Source organism: Falco rusticolus, chromosome 1, assembly GCF_015220075.1.
Source record: "Falco rusticolus isolate bFalRus1 chromosome 1, bFalRus1.pri, whole genome shotgun sequence".
Lineage (NCBI taxonomy): Eukaryota > Metazoa > Chordata > Aves > Falconiformes > Falconidae > Falco > Falco rusticolus.
Window position 1 is genome coordinate 3,387,101 of NC_051187.1, and position 18,977 is coordinate 3,406,077.

The following is an 18,977-nucleotide window of genomic DNA, read 5'->3' on the forward strand; positions in this document are numbered from 1 at the left end:
CTGTGCCAGAGCTGGGGGGGCTCCACGCCAGGCACCGTGCTGCTGGTGGCACAGGGGCTTGGGATGGTTTTAGCCCTACCAGCTCAAAGCGATACCACATTTGTCCTCTTACAGCCACAGCAGGATTTTGTGCCCCAAGGAAGGCACGGTCAAACTGGGATCTCAGGAAGCTCAGCAGCCAGTCTTCCCTCTGCGCAACAGTGATATAAATATGGCCCAAACCCCACAAATCCCCACAATTAAAACATCAAATCCAATGGAGATAGCCCTGCCCTGCGCTGCTGTAAGTGAGAACAGAGATTTGGCCTCGCCATAAAGAAAATACCAGCTCCAGCCAGCTTGGCTGCCGCCTCCTTCCCTGCGAGCAGCAAACCTTCCTAGGAGAGGACTGGGAGCAGGATCCAGCCCTGTGTGATATTTGTGTGTTATTTTCCTTGACAGCTGTAGTGCATGGTGGTAAGTGCATGTTTAATTCATTCACAATTTACGGTGTAATGAGAACAATGAATGTGTCTGAGGGAATAATTGCTTCACGGCAGGGATGCTGGAGAGTTCAAGTTGGTTGGCACCTGGACTTTGAATCGGGGCTGGCGGGGATTGGCTCCGCCAGCCCCATAATAGCATCGATAACAAAGCTGCTGGGGATGGGGAGGGGGCTCAAAGTCTCCCCGCGCCCCCCGGGTGAGCTGCAAGAGCCTTTTGCTGGGACAGCGGTGGCTGGGTCCGACCCGTCTGGCCCCGTTTACCGGGCACCCGGCGAGGGCTGTGGCTGCAGTAGCTGCTTTTTCCAACCTGTGTTTATGGAAACCAGTGCCTCCCCCCACCCACCTCCATCCAAGACCCCTCCACCGCTCTGTCCTGACCGTGTCTACCAAACCCCTCCTTTTGTTGGGGATGAAGAGACGGGGTTGACCCTTTCCAGTGTCCTCAGCAGCCACATGGAGTTTCGGAGGCCTCAGAGGTCAAGAGCATCCATATGGAGGGCCCAGGAGCTCCGTGTATCTCCCAGCTGTCCCCACGGCAGCTGTGCCTGCAGCCCCCGAACAAAGCTCATTAGGGGGCTCATTAGGGCACTCAGGGGCTGCTCTGCACTGTCCTAGAGGAGCCCTGAAACCAAGCCACCCCCAGAAGAAGGCATCATGCTCGGCTCCATATACGAATGGCTAATTAATCATCAGGCTGAGAGCAGATCGCTCGTGTTGCCCATCATGGGCTCTCTCCTGCAGTGGCTGAGCGGGGCCGGGTTTGGGGTCAGCAATAAAGAGATGCCACTGAAGCGTTGCTCAAGCCTTGGCCCATGCAGCAGCCCTCCCAACAGCTCCTGCCCCTTGGCACCTAGCGGAAGTGCTGATCCCATTTCTCAAACAGACATGCCAAAGCACAAGCAACAAATCTTCCATGCCCCAAATCCACCCCAAGGAGATCATCTATCAAGATGGGGCTCTTGGACCCAGCATCACGTGTTGAGGGAAACGGGCCTGTAAAGTGCTGCGAGACTCTCAGATGGAAGGTGCCATATAACCACAGAGGCTGTTGTTAATTATTACACCGTTATATTGGGGAGCTGCGCTGCAGAACCTCAGCGTGCAAGCTTTTCCACACATGGACCGCACGGGATGGAGCTGGGTCCCCGTTCTCCTTCTCCATACGGGAGAGCCACACGCTGGGGACAGGCTTGCCTTGGACACCTTTCAGAGATGCCGAGCTGAGAGCCCTGTTATACATTAACCCCGTTCAGGGCTCGACGAAACGTTCTGAACACATATGTAACGCTTGGTAGTAAACAGTCTGCTTTTAGCAAGGCAACATCTGGCTGTGAGCAGATGTGGGCCGGGCTGGCGAGCAAAGCACTGCACGGGCTCTCCTTTAGGGACCGAAGGCATTTTTCTAGGTGTTTAAATGGTTTAGGTGCATAAGTCAATGGCAGCTTTGAATTTAGGAACCTAATTCAGATTAAAAGGATCAAGACTTTAACCTCCTACGTCCCCATGAAAATATTCCATCCGTCTACCCGATGGAAACTAGGAGCTAGGAGCAGAAGATAGACTTCAGGTGCAGATGGAAACATGAGTTTCTAGCCCTGAACAGCAAACCCTGTTTTATCCCATCTAGTCTGAGGTTAAACACAATGTTCTGTCAAGCCACATACGGAGGAAAACATGGTTTGGCAGCGGTGCCTCGCGTAACCACGGCTAACCACGGCGTACCTCCGCGCCTTCTGCATCGCGGGGAGCTGCTGCCAGTTCTACTTTCGCCTGCGTCTTGGGAACACAGAAGAAGCAGCATCACTGTAAATACACCAGCCGTGACGCCCACCCTGTAATGCTCTGCCTCTGGACAGAACTTCCCCCAGAGCTACGGCTGCTCTCTGTAACCCTGATACCTCTCCGCCTGGGGAGGAAAAATGGGAGATGCCAAGTGCTTACAGAGAGACCCCCCCCCAATGCAGCCTTCATCTCTCCACAGGCAAGAAAAGGTTAAAGCCAAAGGTGACTGCAGATGCAAGATGTGCATTTGGCTGGGGTGAGACACCTTCTCCCGCTGCTCCATCGCCTCCTGAAGCTCAGCCACGGCCTGACCCCCCCCCCCCCCCAAAAGACCCATCCCTGGAGGGGGATCCAATCCCACCCCCAGCCCAATCTCCTCTCTAGTCTTCCAACACCAGAAACGCAGCCCAGATGACAGGTCGAGGTACAAATAAAACCATCCATAATTGCACATTGTTAATTACTGAGGGTGTTTGGGTTTCTTGCAGAACATTAGGTTGCAAAGAGTCTCAATCAAAGAGCCCTTAGGGCATTCAAATCAGGGCAAGCATCAAAACCCATAGCTGTTTTGAAAACACAGCTTCACATGCACGCTGCAGGGAACGGCTTTTAACCTGCCTGCCCAGCAAAACACACGCCCTGGAAGGGCTCCTGGCTACAGAGCCAGCTGTGCACGGGGGCAAGCTGCGACCTCGGGGGTACAAATGTCTGCGGGAGCCTCCAGGGACTCCCCAGGACTCCACGGAAGGTGATTCCATGCACAGCCTTCACCCAAACACTGGAACTGGCCATCACGCCACAAGTAAGCCAGGGAGATGCCTCCTCCACTGCACTTTCCCCCTTGTTCTCCCAAGCCCAACCTTTTGTGCCCATGCAGGGCAGCTCTGAGGCTGCGCCCGTGAGAGATGCGTTTCACAGCATTGCTTTTCACCAGCCTGGAAACAATGAGAAGAGAAGCCAACAGAGGAAGAAACTTTTTGACAAAAAAAAAAAAAAAAAAAAAAGTGTGACTGATAATTGCAACCCCTGAAAATATTTTTAGCTAGACCAAACCAATGTATCATAGATAATTGTTTTTATAATGACGGAACCTGTAAGCGTGCAGAGGGAGTGAAAGCAGCAGAGTGTAAAATAAAAAAATAAACACAAATTAAGAAGAGAAGGTAATGAATATACACCAAACTGGGGGGAGAAATTACAAATCAAGCGAAAGGACGTGCTAAAATCTTTAATGGGCAGAACTGAAGACAGTTCATTTTAAGAAAATGTTGCAATGAAAGAAGATTTGCGTATTTGTCTGCTACTAGATCAAAATGATAGACTAAGGGTGAAAAGTCAAGAGTGACTTGTACTTGGGAAAAAGCCAGGTAAGCTACTAGGATGGAGACAAAACCTTTCTGTTGCAAAAGATAACATAGGAATATATTATACATCTTACAGGAAAACGTAACAGCAAAGCTGCCTAAAACTTTTCCAGAAGGTTTTTCCAGAAGCTGCCCCAGCAGCCTGGCAGGGCACTGCCACGCTCTGCAAAATGTCCTGCTCAGAGGGAAAATCTGGGGGAGCATGGAGGGCAGCTCTGTTCTGCCTGTATTTAAAGACATAGGGGATGGTCCTCATTATTATTAACCTAAGCCCCGAGTTTAATTCCAAATAGGATAAGAGACTGATGCTCAATAAACAAAGATTTAAAGGAATGCACTATAATTAATGCCAGTCTATTCAATAATGTCCTATTGAATTAACTGGGTATTATTTTTCATGGAATTTTAGAGAAAAAACATGATGATGACAAAGCAGGAAGTTACAGCCTGTTGTAAGGTTGAGGGAACTTGCTCTGTTCTGCTTAGCAAGGTTTAATCAGAGGGGATCCGTTCACAGTCAGTAAGAATGCAGAATAGGTTTTTGATAATATTTGGATCATAGTTATTTTTCTAATAGAGATGGCCAATTTCAGCCAAACCCGCTGGATTTAAAGCGCAAAACTAATTCAGGGAAGTTGTAGGAATGGTGTCCCTAGGCCGTTCCCAAGTCTTTTTGGTTTTTAGATCTCTAAATACAAGTTTCTAAGCACCCAGGTGGCTATTTCACAGCTTAGCACTCATATAGGTATGTGTACATTTACTTGGCTGCCATATGAAAAAAAGAGAAAGAAAGGTCTGCAGATCCAGAGAGACCTGCACATATCAATTAGAAAGCTTCTAGTAGTTGCATGAATTTAAAAATATAATTTCAGTTTAAGCTTGGCATTTCTCACCTGCTTCCTTACAATGGCTACTGGCCAAACTCCAGCACTTTCTGTAATAACCTGCACCTGGAGGTGCAGGACCATCAGTCCCTCTTCCTCCAAGCACTTCCCATCCCATTCTTCTATAGGTTCAATATAACAGCAGACACAGTTTTCAAAAAATACCACAACATTGCAGAGGCTCAACCCGAGCAAACGACTCGTCTTCCTCTGCAGAGATAAAAGCGAGGTAGAGTTGCGAATTAGGGAGGGAGGGAGGGAGGCAGGCAGGGAGGGCCACCCGCTCTCAGGGGTCAGGAGGGGCATTCCCTGCAGGGGCACCCGGGGCGGTCCAGCCCCCAGCACTCACATGCATCTCTAGATGCTCACACCTATCTGCTGAGATGGCATCATGCCAAGTCACGAGCTGGCTGGGTCCTGTGCGAGGCTCAGCATCGCAGGCCAACTTAGTCCTGTTTGCCACAACGGCGTGGGCTCGCTCCTAGGAGCAAAGCTCTTGCATCTACTCTAAAATACAGTTTAGTGTCACCTGGAGAGAAAGAATCAACCCCCACCAAAAACATGTGAAAGAAAACAGTCTACATCCCTTACTAGAGCCATCAGGAAGGTTAAATAACTTGATTCCACCAACATACCAACCAATATAGTACCAAAACAGAAACCCGCTCCCTTAGAAAGCTGCTTCTACCCTGTGAAGCTCCCACAACGTGCTGTGGGGTGGGACCTGTAGCCGTCCTTTGCCGAGGAGATGGTTCCATCAGCTGATCTCCAGTTGGGCAGCAGCAAAGCTAGAGCTGCTGATGCAGAGGGCTGCAAGCACAGCTTGTAGCATGCTGAAGGATTTTTCAGGCAGGAAGAAGGATGGATTTGGTGATCTTAAAGGTCTTTTCCAACCTAAATGATTCTATACATACAATACTACTGTTCAGGGGACTGTCTCAGTCCTGAGGAAGGTGTAACCTCAGGTATAACCTGCACTAAAAGCAGGAGCCAACCACCCAACCTGGCTGTAGGTCTGAAGCCCCCAGAAGGTTACAGCGCATCCAAGCACAGGGATGGGCCGGGACTTAAGTGCAGGCTTAAGGTTAAGTGTTTGCACATGTGCTTGATTGAATCAGGGCCGAAGGTTCAGGTGGGAAGAGCCCCACCAGGAACCAGCTGGTTTCTCCTGCTGCCTTTTGTCCAGGACCTGCAGGCGCTGGGGCCCTGCTGCTGGGGCAGGGTGTGGGGTGGCAGTGGGACCCCCTTGCTGTAACCAGAGCCCAGCTGCAGGTGCTTGGCTTTTACTACCCCCAGTATTTATATTTTAAACTGTAGCGTTGCAGCCTGGTGGTTTACGGCACCTGTGGAGCCGGAGGAAGAACCACGTCAGAGCTCTGGAAAAAAAGACCGAGGCGCCGCGGATGCTCCTCCGGGTGGCCGCTCTGTGCTGCGGAACCGGGGGATCCGTGTTTGCTCTCCCCTTGTTTAAACTTCTCCTGCCTTTACAGTGAGGAAGCTGGGCCTCGTCCAAACCCTGTAAACTTTCAGGAGATCGAAGTCTGCTCTAGGTGGGGAGCTGTGGGTCCTGCTGTTCCTTACTCAGGAGCAAGCTGGGGGTGATGTGAGCCCTGTGGGAGGTTCAAATGGTTCTCTGTGCCCGTGGGAGGTTCGCATCCCCTCTCTCTATGCCAAAAGCTGCAGCAACAGCAAGGTGAGCTTGGGTCGGTTGTGTGACACGAGCCCTGGGAGTTGGACCAGCCAGCCAGGGGACAGCCCAGAGAGCCCCTCGTTTACTGTTTCATGGTGGGTCCTTGTTGCTCTGCACTTGTTCAGGTGCAGCCCCAAATGGGTTATCTTTGCCATGTCTGGGGCAGCAAGATAGGTATGTGCATTTCTGCGCCTGCCTCCAGCACAGGCACGTGTCCACCTCACATACGTGGCAGCCACATCTTACAAACCCCCTCGATGCTCATGTGCCAAGAGAGGAGAAGCCAAGGGAGCAACTCCAAGGCTCCAAAGCCACACCGGCCCGATCCTGCCGCTCCCAGGGTCTCCTGTGCGGAGCTGCCCCGCTTGCCGTACCCTCCGCAGATGTCGGTAACATAGGTGGTCCTCTGAAGTGAGCCTACAGGGCTTGGTCTGCAGCCAGCTGCCGTCTCCTGAAAGTTTCTCTTTGAGTTTAAAGGGTTTGGATTAGGCCCAGCTCCATGGTTGTAAAGGCAGGAAAGCTTTAAACATGAGGATAGCAAATACTGCAACAAAACTGGGTCTCCGTTATGAAGCTGGGGAGAAAATGGAGACTGTTGCTTATGGCGTGTTACTCCAAACCACCTGCATATCCTTCAGAAAGGGGCAAAGTAGGTGGTAGGACCATGGTTACCCCCTGCCACCTGCCTGTCGCCGCCTCCTACCCCTGCCTGCTCTGCAGCTCCTCCGTCACTTTGGCTCCGAGACGCCTGCGTTGCAAACACCTCTGCGTTCCTTCTCTCTGTGAATTGTTACCTGTCCCACGGGTTACCTTGAAAAAATGGTTGATTCAGTTGGTTTCTCCAAGTGTTGTGCTACAATGAGGAAAGGCTGACATTTCAGAATGATTTGTGGGAGGTTCAGTAGACTTCTGGCAGCAGAGCCAGGCCCCCTTCCCTCTTGCAGCAGCTCCGCGGTGGAGACCCCCCAGCACCATCACTTTGATAAAACAGCCTTTGCAGGAGGGAAGGGAATTGCCTGAGGAGGAGCCAGCACCTCTTGTTGGGAGCTGAATCCCCCTTACTGACGGTTTTATCGCCTCATTACACTGAAACCTACACGGGGCTTTTAATTTTATATTTTGGCAGCTCCGGCTTCCCACTAAACCATTAGGACTTTCTGCCTCCTCAAGGGTGGCAGCTTTTCTACCCTCCTGCCTTATGAGGAGTTACAGGGCCCGGTGAGAGATTTTGCTCAGTTCAGAGCAAACTGCCTCTACTGACCTAACATCTAATAGAATGGAAGATGTTTCTCCAATTATTTCAAGTGCAAAGCACCTGATTTTGTGTTATTTCCAGTTACATTTCAAATAAATATGAGTGCGGATGGATTCACGCAACCTGATTTTAGGACTTCCAGAAATGTGTCCATAAGCACCTTTAACTGGACAGCCCAGCGCTCTGTCAGAGGGGGAGAGCCAGCAAAACGTGATCTCTTCCGCAGAGGTCACTGACAGTTTCAGCTGTAATATTCAGCTCTACTAGAAGCAGTAACTAATGGTAGATGGAGTTGCTGAGTGATTGCTGCGCTCCGGATCTGCGTCTGGATGAGGCCTGGATGCCCAATGGCTAAATCATCTGCTAAACGGGTTCCTGGTGCTGTAACCGCCCCGTGGGCTCTGTAAATAAGCGCTCGGGAGACTCACCCTTTGTGGTGCTCTGAGCACCCTAAAGTAGGCGCTTTGCTGAAATACGCAGCTACAGATGTTGGAGAGGTATTTAAGTTTCATACTACACTAGCCTGGAATTTACAATATGCTTTGGGTACCTGAATGCCTGGGGGGCTTTATGTTGTACCCAGCGATACCAGACCTGTGGCAGGCCACCAGCTGCACCCGCTTCCCTGGTCCAAGGCAGGCACCCTGACGGACACATAAATCTCACTCAAGCAGGCTAAAAATCTGCATTAAGCAGAGGACTGAAGAAACGCAGCTCAAGTTTCCTCCCTCCATCTTGCCCAAGTCTCGTCAGACAGATGCAGCCGCTGTTCTGCTCTGCTATTCGAGCTCCGAGTTTCTCTTGGAGAAAGCCAACGGGGAAAAGGACGGGGGCGAGCGCCTTCTCCTCCACCGCCTGCAAACTTCTGCACAGCGGTTTGATGCAAATACATTTACTGCTGATAGGGACTGGGTGCTGAGCTCGCTGAGGCAGCCAGAGCCATGGGTTGGGTGGTTTTGGTGGGGGGCTCGCTGGCACCCCAGTGCCGTCCACGCTCACTGCCAGTGCTGTGGTGCACCTGCGCCTTCCTGGAGGTGCAACCAGCGGGGGAGAATGTGGGCTCCGTGGGCTGGAGGTGCAATCAGGCTGCTGGTGAGGTCAAATGGAAATGCTAAATAAAGCATTCGAGATATCCTTTATGGTCTGTGAGCATCAATTACATACGCAGCTGAGTTAGCACTTTGAGGTTTCATCCAGCCAAGCTTTACACACACGAATTCAACACCTCTTCAGAGCAGAGGCTGTGAGCACCTCCTGTGAGTGGGCTGCGCGATGCACCCTGCCATGGCACTGGTGTGCAGCACGGCCGGGAGCTGCTCCTCTCTCCCAGGGCCAATTCCCCATCCCTTCGCTGCCCCTCCTCGCTCTCCTCCAGCAGGAACGTGGGACAAGCAACATTTCATCTACTACAGCCCAGGGAAGATGAGGGAGAGGGGAGGAAGAGCTGATTAAAATCAGAGTTTTCATTATAGATTCAAATCTACACTGAAAATAGCTAGCCGATGATCTCATCCAACAATGATGAGCAAACAAGAAGATGACAAGCAAGTGTCGATAAGTCTCTGAAGATGTAACATCATTCCTGAGCACAATTAAACACAGCCTTACAAACACCCAGGCTCTGGCTGCTCATGAAATCCATCTGGAGTCATCAGCCTTCTTAGGTCTGTTTTTCCACCACCCTTAGAATGACAGCGCGACTGGATAAAAACCTTACTGAGGTTTCAGCGGGCTTTTCCTTTAAAGAGCAAGTGCCATTTCTGAGGAACCTCCTCCTAAAAATGCTTGCTCTGGAAGCAGCGTGGCCAGCTGTGACCCCCCAGGCCGTCGCAGCCAACCCCCCCTGACCCCCCATCCGCACCCTCCGTGCCGTGCCAGGGGCTGAGCCCACGTTACAGCTGATGCTGGAGTTCGGGGAGAAGGAAACCAGCCGGTCAACAGCTGGCCCAGTACTGCGTGTTACGGGGCAGGGGCTACCTCCCAGGTGACACAGATTGTCACGTCAATCTCCTTAAACATGTCCTGCACCCTCCAGGCGCTACTGCCCTGGTCATCGGGGAGGAGACAAGGGCAGTATTACAGAGTCCTTGATTTCAGCTCAGGATCACTTTGACCAAGAGGTTTCTTACGGGTTTCCTAGAATTTTAATAAGTCCCTTGAAGCCCTTCTTTGGGCAAAGCTGGACAAAGTCAACTTCAGCATTAGTTTGGCTTGAATAAGAACAATGGCAGAATTAGGACCCACAGCCTTGTCCTGAAATGATGGCCAGATCCACCATCTGTTACTAAGCACTGATACCGGGTTTCAAATGGGAGAACAACAAGATTCCTAAAGGATAAATCTGGTGAATAGATGTCATGAAGCTGGATGCATTATGTTGTAACTTAACTGCTCAGCTGAGACAAAGGTATTACTTTGCTTGTTCCACAAACACGCATTTCCTTGTTTTCAGTCCTAAGTACAGAGACTAAGCCTGATACTTGTGCTGACATATATAAAGCAAATCTCCGTTTCCTCTAAGCTATATGTTTATGGAGCACGCGAAATGGAACAGGCTCTTGGGACCCAACTCTGCAGACAAAATTCTTTAAGAGCTGCTCAAAGGAGGCTGCAGCTCTACACCCTCCTTGTGTGGAGCTAAGCTGCAGCCCAGCTTCCCAAGGCTCTTCTGAGAAGACTACTTGGAATATTGGACATATCTGGGTTAAAACAAGACTTCAAGTTCCCTGTTGCTAGCATCAGCGTTAGAAGAACCATTCAGGAAAGAAAACATCTCTTCTCCTGAGGACGCCTTGAAGCCAGCACAGCACCGCTCAGCTTCAGGGGACAAAGCTGCATCAGCAGGGAGCAGGATCGGGCACTGCGAGGCGAGGGCATGGCACAAGGGCTTCACCCTTTTCTGCTGCCATGTCTGTCTGTCGGTGAAGGAGATATCATCTTGTCGTAGCCAACAGTAAATAAATGATTTATGATATATTGTCCAGGGGCTTGACTTATTTGCATTACTACAAATGCCAGATAACACGAAAGAGCTGCATAATTGCCACGTAAAAGTGTTACAAATGGCTCCCAAACGCAGCGCACTCTCTTTCTCTCACACAAGACACATTTTCGTAGGATCAGATCCTTATTCAGTTCTTTCCATGCTTTTTCAGAAAAAATGATTTCTGATTTAGGGAGGAAAAGTTTTATTTCATTATCTTCTTTTTTTTTTTTTTTGAATTGACCAACTGCATGTCTTCCACTGGCTTTATCAAAGAAGCCACCAGTACCACAGCACATCTAATTTTAAGTGGGCTTTAGCTGGCAGACTTAAAACTGATCATGCATTTTAGTTTCAGTAACTTGCAATTTCTGCACCCTTTGATAGCGCACTTTAAAGAACAAGTCTTCTTTAATGACAAAGGCTTAAAAGAAATGACCTTTCTGAACAAAATATCAAAGCTTAGAAAAGATAGTTCCTTGAAAAAAATAAAAGTCTGAATTAAAATGACTTGGTGTTCTGAAACTTTTTCATATAATATCTGACGTTTTACTTTTCCTTTGTACGCTCAGAATGCGACCAAGTATAATTTAGTGGTGTGGTGCCTCCGGTATCTTTTGCGATTTGGGGAGGACTTGCAGCATATTAAGAAAATAAAAAAAAAAAATCAGATCCCATATACACTCTATCAAGACTGCTGGTCACTAGAATCAAAGCTGTGCATGTTTTTTTCAGAAAATGCAATAAACTACTGTAAGACATTCTAGTGATTGCAAATATTTTCTTCTTGTCACAACAAAATCTTCTGTGCAGCACAATCATTTCTCCGTTTGCAACCACAGTCAGCAGAGATTTGGGCAAGCAGCAGGAGTGTCTGCTGTCCCCGGCACAATCCAAGCACTGTTGCAGAGGAAAGCAGAGGGCTGGGAGAGGAGAGAGGTTGTATCCCTTCCGGCTGCGCCAGAAATGAGCATATTTGTTACGTGTAACACAAGAACGGTGAGTGGCACCAAAATAAAGTGTCACCTTGATAAGGGTCACCTCCCTTGATACAGGCGAGAAATGTTATGGTGCCTGTTTCTGGTGGGGTTTTATAGAAACAACCTTCTTTCAAGGAGTGAAATCAGTGAAATAAATAAATAAAAAGTACAAGTGAAGGTGTAAACATACTTGAGCCAGTTTTGCCAGAGCTTGTTTTATGGATGATGAAGCCAACTACTGGCCGCTGGCAATTCCTCACCTAGCGGGTGGAAGGAGAGGCAGAGAGCGAGTAATAGGTACAAAAGTATTTCTAATCCTGCAGTTTGGACTCTATCTCTTGTCAAAAAAATGATCAAAGAAATGTTAACTACAAGAGAACTCCAACCAAGCCTGAATTTAATTTCTGATCAGGTTTATAAGTGCCTTCAAAACAGCCCTTGCACTGTATTTGATGTTGGAGAGAGTTTCTCAGAGTTTTACAACTCCCTGCTTGACCAAGATCTACTTCTTTCAAGCTGCTTTTTGATCATCACTGACATCAGCAACCCGATCCCATCAAAAATAAGGACATTCAGGCCTGAATTCAACCAGCCAGAAGAGGCTCCATGTTTCTTTACGGATGTAGCCCCCTTACCGCTTCCGAAGGCACTACAGCCAGGCGGGCAGCATGCAAAACCTCAAGCAGAACAGCAAGATCAGAAACGGCTCGTTCCCTTCACGCACAAGAAGAGATTCCCCCATTGCCATGTCGGACACAGAGCAGCTTCCAGTGGGTAAATCCCAGCGCACACAGCCCGCAGCTCTGTGAGCTCCCGGGGCTTCTCCCGACCAGCCCAACCATCCCTGCCCTGCACCTCCTGGAGTAAAGACATTTCATTTTACTGCTCACAATTAACTAAACGCATCCTAACAAATTCCTCCTCCTAAAACTCACCGTTGCCCCCGGCGAGGCTTTGTGGCACCTGCCGCAGCACCTCCTGGCTTATCAGAACCTTGACAACCCCTTATCTGTAATTAGAAGAATCACTTGTTGATTCAAGGAAGCTGGAAAACCTGCCCAGGCTCCCACCAGGCTGACGATCAGCAAAGCACCCAGCAAAGCTGGAGCGGGTTTTTGGCAAGGAGCTCCCTGCCAGGGCTGCCGGGATGGGGGCGGCTGGAGCCCAGCCTGCCGGAGCCTCCGCTCCTGGATCTCCATGGATCTCTGGAGCCCAGCCTGCCAGAGCCTCCGCTCCCGGATCTCCAGGGATCTCTGTGCCAGGCAGAGATAAGCACAGCTGGCCAGCTGGGATTTGGGCACCCAAGCGGTCAGGACCCTCCAAATCCTGCCCGGACTGCGGTGCCTGAGCGCCAGTGCCACCGGGGTGAGGGAGGAGAGGTGGCCATCACGGCAGCAGTGATGCGGAGGGTCTCACTGCTGCTGCCAGTACCACAGCTGGACCCAGAAGACAGGAATTTCTGGCCCCCTCTCAAGCACTCCGACCATTAACTGTGCCTTGACAGGAACGCTGCTGGCAGGATGGTGCCTAGGAAAAAAACCAGCTATTCTTGTATTCAGCGTATCTAAACGTACAGGTGACAAATGTACTAATGTACACCCCGGCTCACGGGTGGCCAGGAGACAAGGAAGCCTTCCTGTGCCTGGGAGGCAGAGCCAGCTACGAGGATGACTCCCTGTCTGGGTCCTTCAGCTTCCCACTGCTGCTCAAACCCCAAACCTGCAAACTCTCGGGAATCTGCTTAGATTTACCAGGGTCATCCAAGAGAGCCTGCACACATCCATGCAATCAAGGCCGTATCGGTTATGACTCTTCTTCAATAACGCCCCACAACTGTGTTATCAGTAACTGACAGCAGACTGCCCTGTGACCGGCGTACGCAACCCCAGCGCCAGATACAACGGGCAGCCGTGGCTGCATTTGTCATCACGGTGTTTTCATTCTCCTCCGAGACTTTTCCTTGAAACACAGCACGAAAATATTTTCCCGGTTAACAAAACCATAAAAACCTCTCCTATGCACTGTGGCTACTTAGGTGAGTGAGATGCCCCAGCAGGACAATAATGTCAAAACAGAATAGTACAAAATAATAATATTTTAATATTATGTAAACACATGGACACAAAACAATGTCAAAATATGTTAAAATATCTCGGACAATAATAATAGAAAACTGAGTTTCCTTCATGTATAAAAGTGAAAAGAATGGTACTGGGAAGTAATAATAAAAATATTAGTAGAGGAAACTCTACTCGCTCGGTAAGCAAGCTCAGCACGGCGTCAAACACACAGTATATTGAAAGCGTTAAGTCTGTAGTAAGAGAATGATAAAAAAAATCATGGAAGATACAACTAAAAACACGCTGGCACAAGCAATGAATGTGTTTTCATGAACTTCATTACACTTCATGTGCTAACAAAAGAGCCACTGATCTTTGCATTTTAATTTACAAGAGCCAAATCTTCAAACCTATTCAAAGCAGTCCGTTTGGCAATCGCACGAGTCCGACAGCTCCGGCAGCCACCTGCAAATGAAGACATTCTCATTAGCTGCATCTTGTTATTCTTACTATAAAACCACAACAGGTTGAAACGGGGGTTGGGTCCAGTCGGCAGCGGGTCTGGAGACGGCTGTGCCTGCTGCTGCGCCGGGGACCGTGCCACCGGGGAGCTGCCTCGTGCCAGCATCCGTGTACGTTAAAGCAGCAAAAAGCAGTATTTCAGTGAATGAGGGCCAGGTAAACGGTAACACAAAATACAGTGTGAATGTGCTCTTGGAAAAAAAGGAAGATAATTCCCCTGAGCAGAAGCAGCACAGAAGTTTCTCCAAGTCTACAAGCCCCACTGGGAGAGGAGCTGCTACATGCTGTGCCGGATCCGTCCCTGCCCCTCCTCTCCGTCAGGACGTGGCTGGGGCTCCTTCCAGCCCCGGTGTTTCAGTCCCTTGTGGCCTGGCCTGACCTAAAGGCCGGTGATTCTTCATCTTTGGAAACAGCTGTTTCCCTGGCTGTGAAGACACCAGTTCAGAAAAAGCTTGAGCCAAAATGCAGCCTTTGGTAATGCTGCCGCTGCTGCTGCTGCTGCTGCAGACAGTCTACAGGCTGCCTTACACCTTTATATTTATCTAACAAAGTTACCCACGCTGGACATATTACCAAGAATCTATGACATTTTCAGTTCCCAATTAGCTTCAGCTAATTCTCGTTAACAAATAGTTTAGGATTACTATTTTCAGACAACTTTCACACTGCTAACATCTTTACAAACGTTTAAATATCTTACAAATTTGTACACTACTTTTACGAGCACTCATTCTTACTTGCAGAAAGCCTCATGTGAGATATGAAAGTACCGTCAAAGTCTATAAATATAAAAAAGATGGAGTGGCTTTCCTAGGAAGTTTCCTTTTACTCACCTCTCCATGTGAGTCACTTACTCTAAAGGCACAGCAAGGCTTTTTATTGCTGCGCCACTTGCCATAATTTATATTGGAGGGTGTAAGCGTCTGAAAAAAAAGCTCAGGCTCATGAAGATCCGGTACTTTGAAGATGTGATCTGTAATATTACACATTGCATCATTGTTTTCTATCTTAAAAGGAGGTGGCATCACCGCAGAGCTGCAGCTGTGCACTGGGCCACTGTCTCATCATGAATATCCAGGCAAAGCCCAGACTTGCAATGCACCTGCAAGTTCTCTAATCTTGCTCTAATAGTACTGACTAAGCACTGGGAAAATTCTCAGACGCTTGTTTACTGAAAATAAGGATCTTTTAAAACTGCAACCATATTTGAGTGTTTTAATTAAGCCGTAAAACTTCAATAACCGGGATCCACAGGTGTGAAATGGTACAAATTGATCAAAGATAATCACGTACCTTCTGGCGTGGCAGGCATTCAGCTCTTCCTGAAGGACAGCGACTCTTTTGTGCAGCATATTTACCTGTAAAATATATCCCACGTGAAAACGGTGTACAAAATTCTTATTAATAAATTTGTGCTCCTTTCATAAAGGAAAGGAGCTCTTTCTTTTTTCTGCTCTATCCTGCCTAAATAAAATGCAGTAACACTTCAGCTCCATACCAGCACTAATACTTGACAGACGATGGTTAGCATGGCCTCCCTGGCCCCGCTCCAGATGCACACTGTTGGCTCCTTTAGGAACAGAGTCAAACCAGTTTTTAAACTCAGCTGGTGGTATCGAATGGTTTACACGAGGGTTTGGGAGCTCCAACCCTACTCTGAGCTCTGACATGATGCCTCTGCTCTGATCCCTGCGCTTGTGCTCTTGTGATGAAGGCACTCACCTGTTCTTCAACTGTATGAAAATTAATGTTTATTAATACACTGTGGCCACTTCAGGATGACTCACCAAGAGCAGACAATTGGACAGCGTACTTTATATTGAGCAAGGTTTTTAGAAAACTTTGCCCAAGCCTCAAGTATTTTCTCTTTTTTTGTTGTTGTTTATTTTTATCACTGCTTGGTGCTTTTACCCAGCCTATCCTCTCCATCCTCCTTTGACAATAAATAATTCCTGACAGGTGCAGAGATTCCACTGCCCTTCTTGTCTGATGTTTTCAAACAGGAATGTCAAAAATTTTCAAAAACCAGGACACCTGTGCTTCAGAAGAGTCCTACTGACTGAGTGGTCTGCGACGACAGTGTACCGCTGGAAATACAGCCAGCAGCTATGTATTTCTGGGATAGCACCCAGGTTTTAATGTCTGTAGTTACTTTTACTCTTTTGAAATGCTGCTGCTGCTTACAGAAGCCCTGCAGGTGGATATCAGAGTCTACTTTTTTTTTTAACTCATTAAAAGGTGTGGTATTCTTATATTAGCTCCAGAGTAACGCTTCCTACCAGACAGTGCTAATAGGCAATGATGCTTTAAAAACAGCTTTTTACTATCAACTGGAAGTAGATTTCTCCAGTAGATCCTTAACTCTTTATTTCCCACAACTATTTAAATGAGAAAGACCATCACTTCCATTAGGTACCCCTTGATACGTATGAAAAGTGTTTACAACTGCAGTGTTGAAGCTGTGTCGCTACCAGCACATGGGAATAGGAAAGCTTCCCCAATGAAAATTTCCTACTTCTATTAAAGGTGCATTTTGCCTGGAGAATTGCCTCATGCGTAGCAAAAGATGTGATGGAATAAACTTAATGCATTGTAAAGAGAGAAAAAGAAAGGGGGAGAAAATCCCAGCTCCATTACATTACCAGCCACCTTCCATAGAGAGAGATGGCATGAGAAAAAGAAACGGAGAGTTTGTAGATCCATCATTTCTTGGAAAACAGCCCTGAGAATTGGTGTAAGGCGTGTGCTGGTCTCAAGCCTAAACTTGTCCACCGTGTCCCCAGGGCTCCTGCTCTCCCCAGAGCTCACAGTCACCAGCATCGCCCTGCCTTTCCTTTCTTCCCTTCAGCCCGGGCAGATCCCAGTCCTCCCCAACACGTTTAAAGGCACAATCCTGCACTGGGCCACATGTGAGCACTGACAGCGTTTTCTTCGGATTGCCATTATCCCACATCTATGATCACCCCCCTTCACTGCTATTTACCCTTCCTCCTGTGAGTTCAGGCAACGATGACGTTTTGTTTCTTTCCACCTCGAATATACTGAATAGGAAAGCCCGAAATAACTTCTGCAGGAGCCGTGTATGAGAAACATGCCCAATTCATTAGCAGTTCCCGATTTACAATGGCATTTTGATATTTCCATTGGCGAATTTAATAGTCTATTTCATATAAACAATATTGATTCTATGTGACTCTAGATGAGCTAGTGTTTTGCAATATTAAAGACAAAGCATTACAAAAGTCTGTTAGAGCCTCTTTATATAGGAAACCAGAAATAACACAATTATCATTTGGACTAATATCTTAAAAGAAATCTCCCATTTGCTGTACACAGGCTGGATTGAAAACAAAATTATTTCTAATTCTCTTCTGCACCCTTCACATGCAACCTTTAAACAATTCCTTTAGGAGAAACAAGGTAAGGAAGATGAGAGAGAACTGTGTGCTATATTTGAAAGGTTGAGAAAAAAACCCTAATACTGAACACAGCGTAATTTCTACTTTCGGCTGCCAACTGAAGCAAAATCTGGGATCCAAAGGTACAATATGGTAGTTCTTAAGGTGAGGAAACTGGAGGAGAGAAGCCTTGTGGAAGATGACTGAGTGAGAAGCACCTGCGTGCTGCCATAATTTGGTGTTGAGACTTACTCAGCATTTTTGGCCACATTGTAGACAGTCATATTTCTTGTCTAGAAGAGATGTTTTTCACCCAGTCTAAAAAGTCAGAGATGAATAAGAATTTACCTGAGATTTTAAAGATGCAATGGTGTCTTCAAGTTCCTGTCTCAAAGATGCTGGCATCAGTCCTTTGAGTGTGGTTTCATATTCTTGTCGTATGTGGGTCATCTGTAACAGAACAAAAATAAGTTTATATTCAGGTGGCTACTCTTGGAAGCCAGAGAGTAACTGTTTTGCTTCTTTTGCCTAAATTGGAGTCCAAGTAAACCGGAATCGTGATATCAAGGAAAGGGATGGAGAGAGAAGATCGGCAAAGACCTGTAAACCTCAAAAAGAGGTAAAAAAGAGGAAGAAAGGAGAAAGAAAACGTAAGAACAAAGAATATATGGAGAGGAGGGGAAAAATAATGAAAAGGAAACAGTAAGGCATTTGCTGGAACATGGTCTGAAGAAGCAATAATCATTCCTAAATCCATCTCAATAGAGCATTTATACAGACATACACTTTGCATAGTCAGAAGTTCTGTTGTGTCTTTGGTGGGACCTGAACCAGGTCAGCAGAGCAATATCAGCCCCTTACTCCCTTAGACAAGGTGAATCACTGTTTCCCAAGGTTTTGTCTGGTAAATTTCTCAACTTCTAGGTGCTTTTAACTTTTTTTGACTTTTCAAAATTCATCATGCAACTATTTTTCATCGGACTTTGTGTCTTCCTCAACTTCACTGAGGCTATGGGACTTCCAGCCCCCAGGTCTGAGCACCTCAGGCGTGTTACCAGGTCAGATGTTCACACCAACACCATCCCACCTAGAGGAGGACGGTTTGGTCCGTAACCTTACCCAACAGATGCTGAGTAAACAGTACAGTTCCAAAGCCGTGTGATATGAAGACAGACCAGCTGGAAGGACTGTGCTTCTGCCCGGCGTGGCTGTATTTGCCGAATTTTGACCCAGGGAAAGCAGGGAGAGCCTGGTTCAGCTCCATCCATCGAGCCGCACAGGACTGCTCGCACACATTATTCCTTGGCTGAATCAGGGCCTCCCACCTGTACTTAACCTCCGATAGAATTAACCGCTTAATTCAAACTAAGCAAGTACTTAGGTGCTTTTCTGGATTAGCAGCTGAATATGTAAATAAAGGATGAAAGGGATTCAAGATCAGATTAACTTATAAAATATCTTAAAACTTTCAAATTGAATCTTTTTCCCCAATGATTTACACCCCAACGACATTTTGTGCTAATTTTGTTTTAGTTACCAAATTGCTTCAACCTACTGTTGCGACCACAAATCAA

The 18,977-nt window shown here is 47.7% G+C and overlaps 1 protein-coding gene across 3 annotated transcripts in view; it reads right to left on the reverse strand.

Moving 5' to 3' along the window:
* Positions 1–13,799: 13,799 nt before the first annotated feature.
* The window catches only part of CEP112 (centrosomal protein 112), a 171,517-nt gene continuing 166,339 nt past the window's right edge, over positions 13,800–18,977 (reverse strand). For all 3 annotated transcript variants that reach the window (XM_037405009.1, XM_037405025.1, XM_037405018.1), the window contains 3 exons: positions 17,752–17,853; positions 15,299–15,363; positions 13,800–13,948 (listed from right to left, as the gene is read on the reverse strand). In XM_037405009.1, the coding sequence (XP_037260906.1) occupies positions 13,894–13,948; positions 15,299–15,363; positions 17,752–17,853 (222 nt within the window). In that variant the 3' untranslated portion in view covers positions 13,800–13,893. The remainder of the gene's footprint in view (positions 13,949–15,298; positions 15,364–17,751; positions 17,854–18,977) is intronic.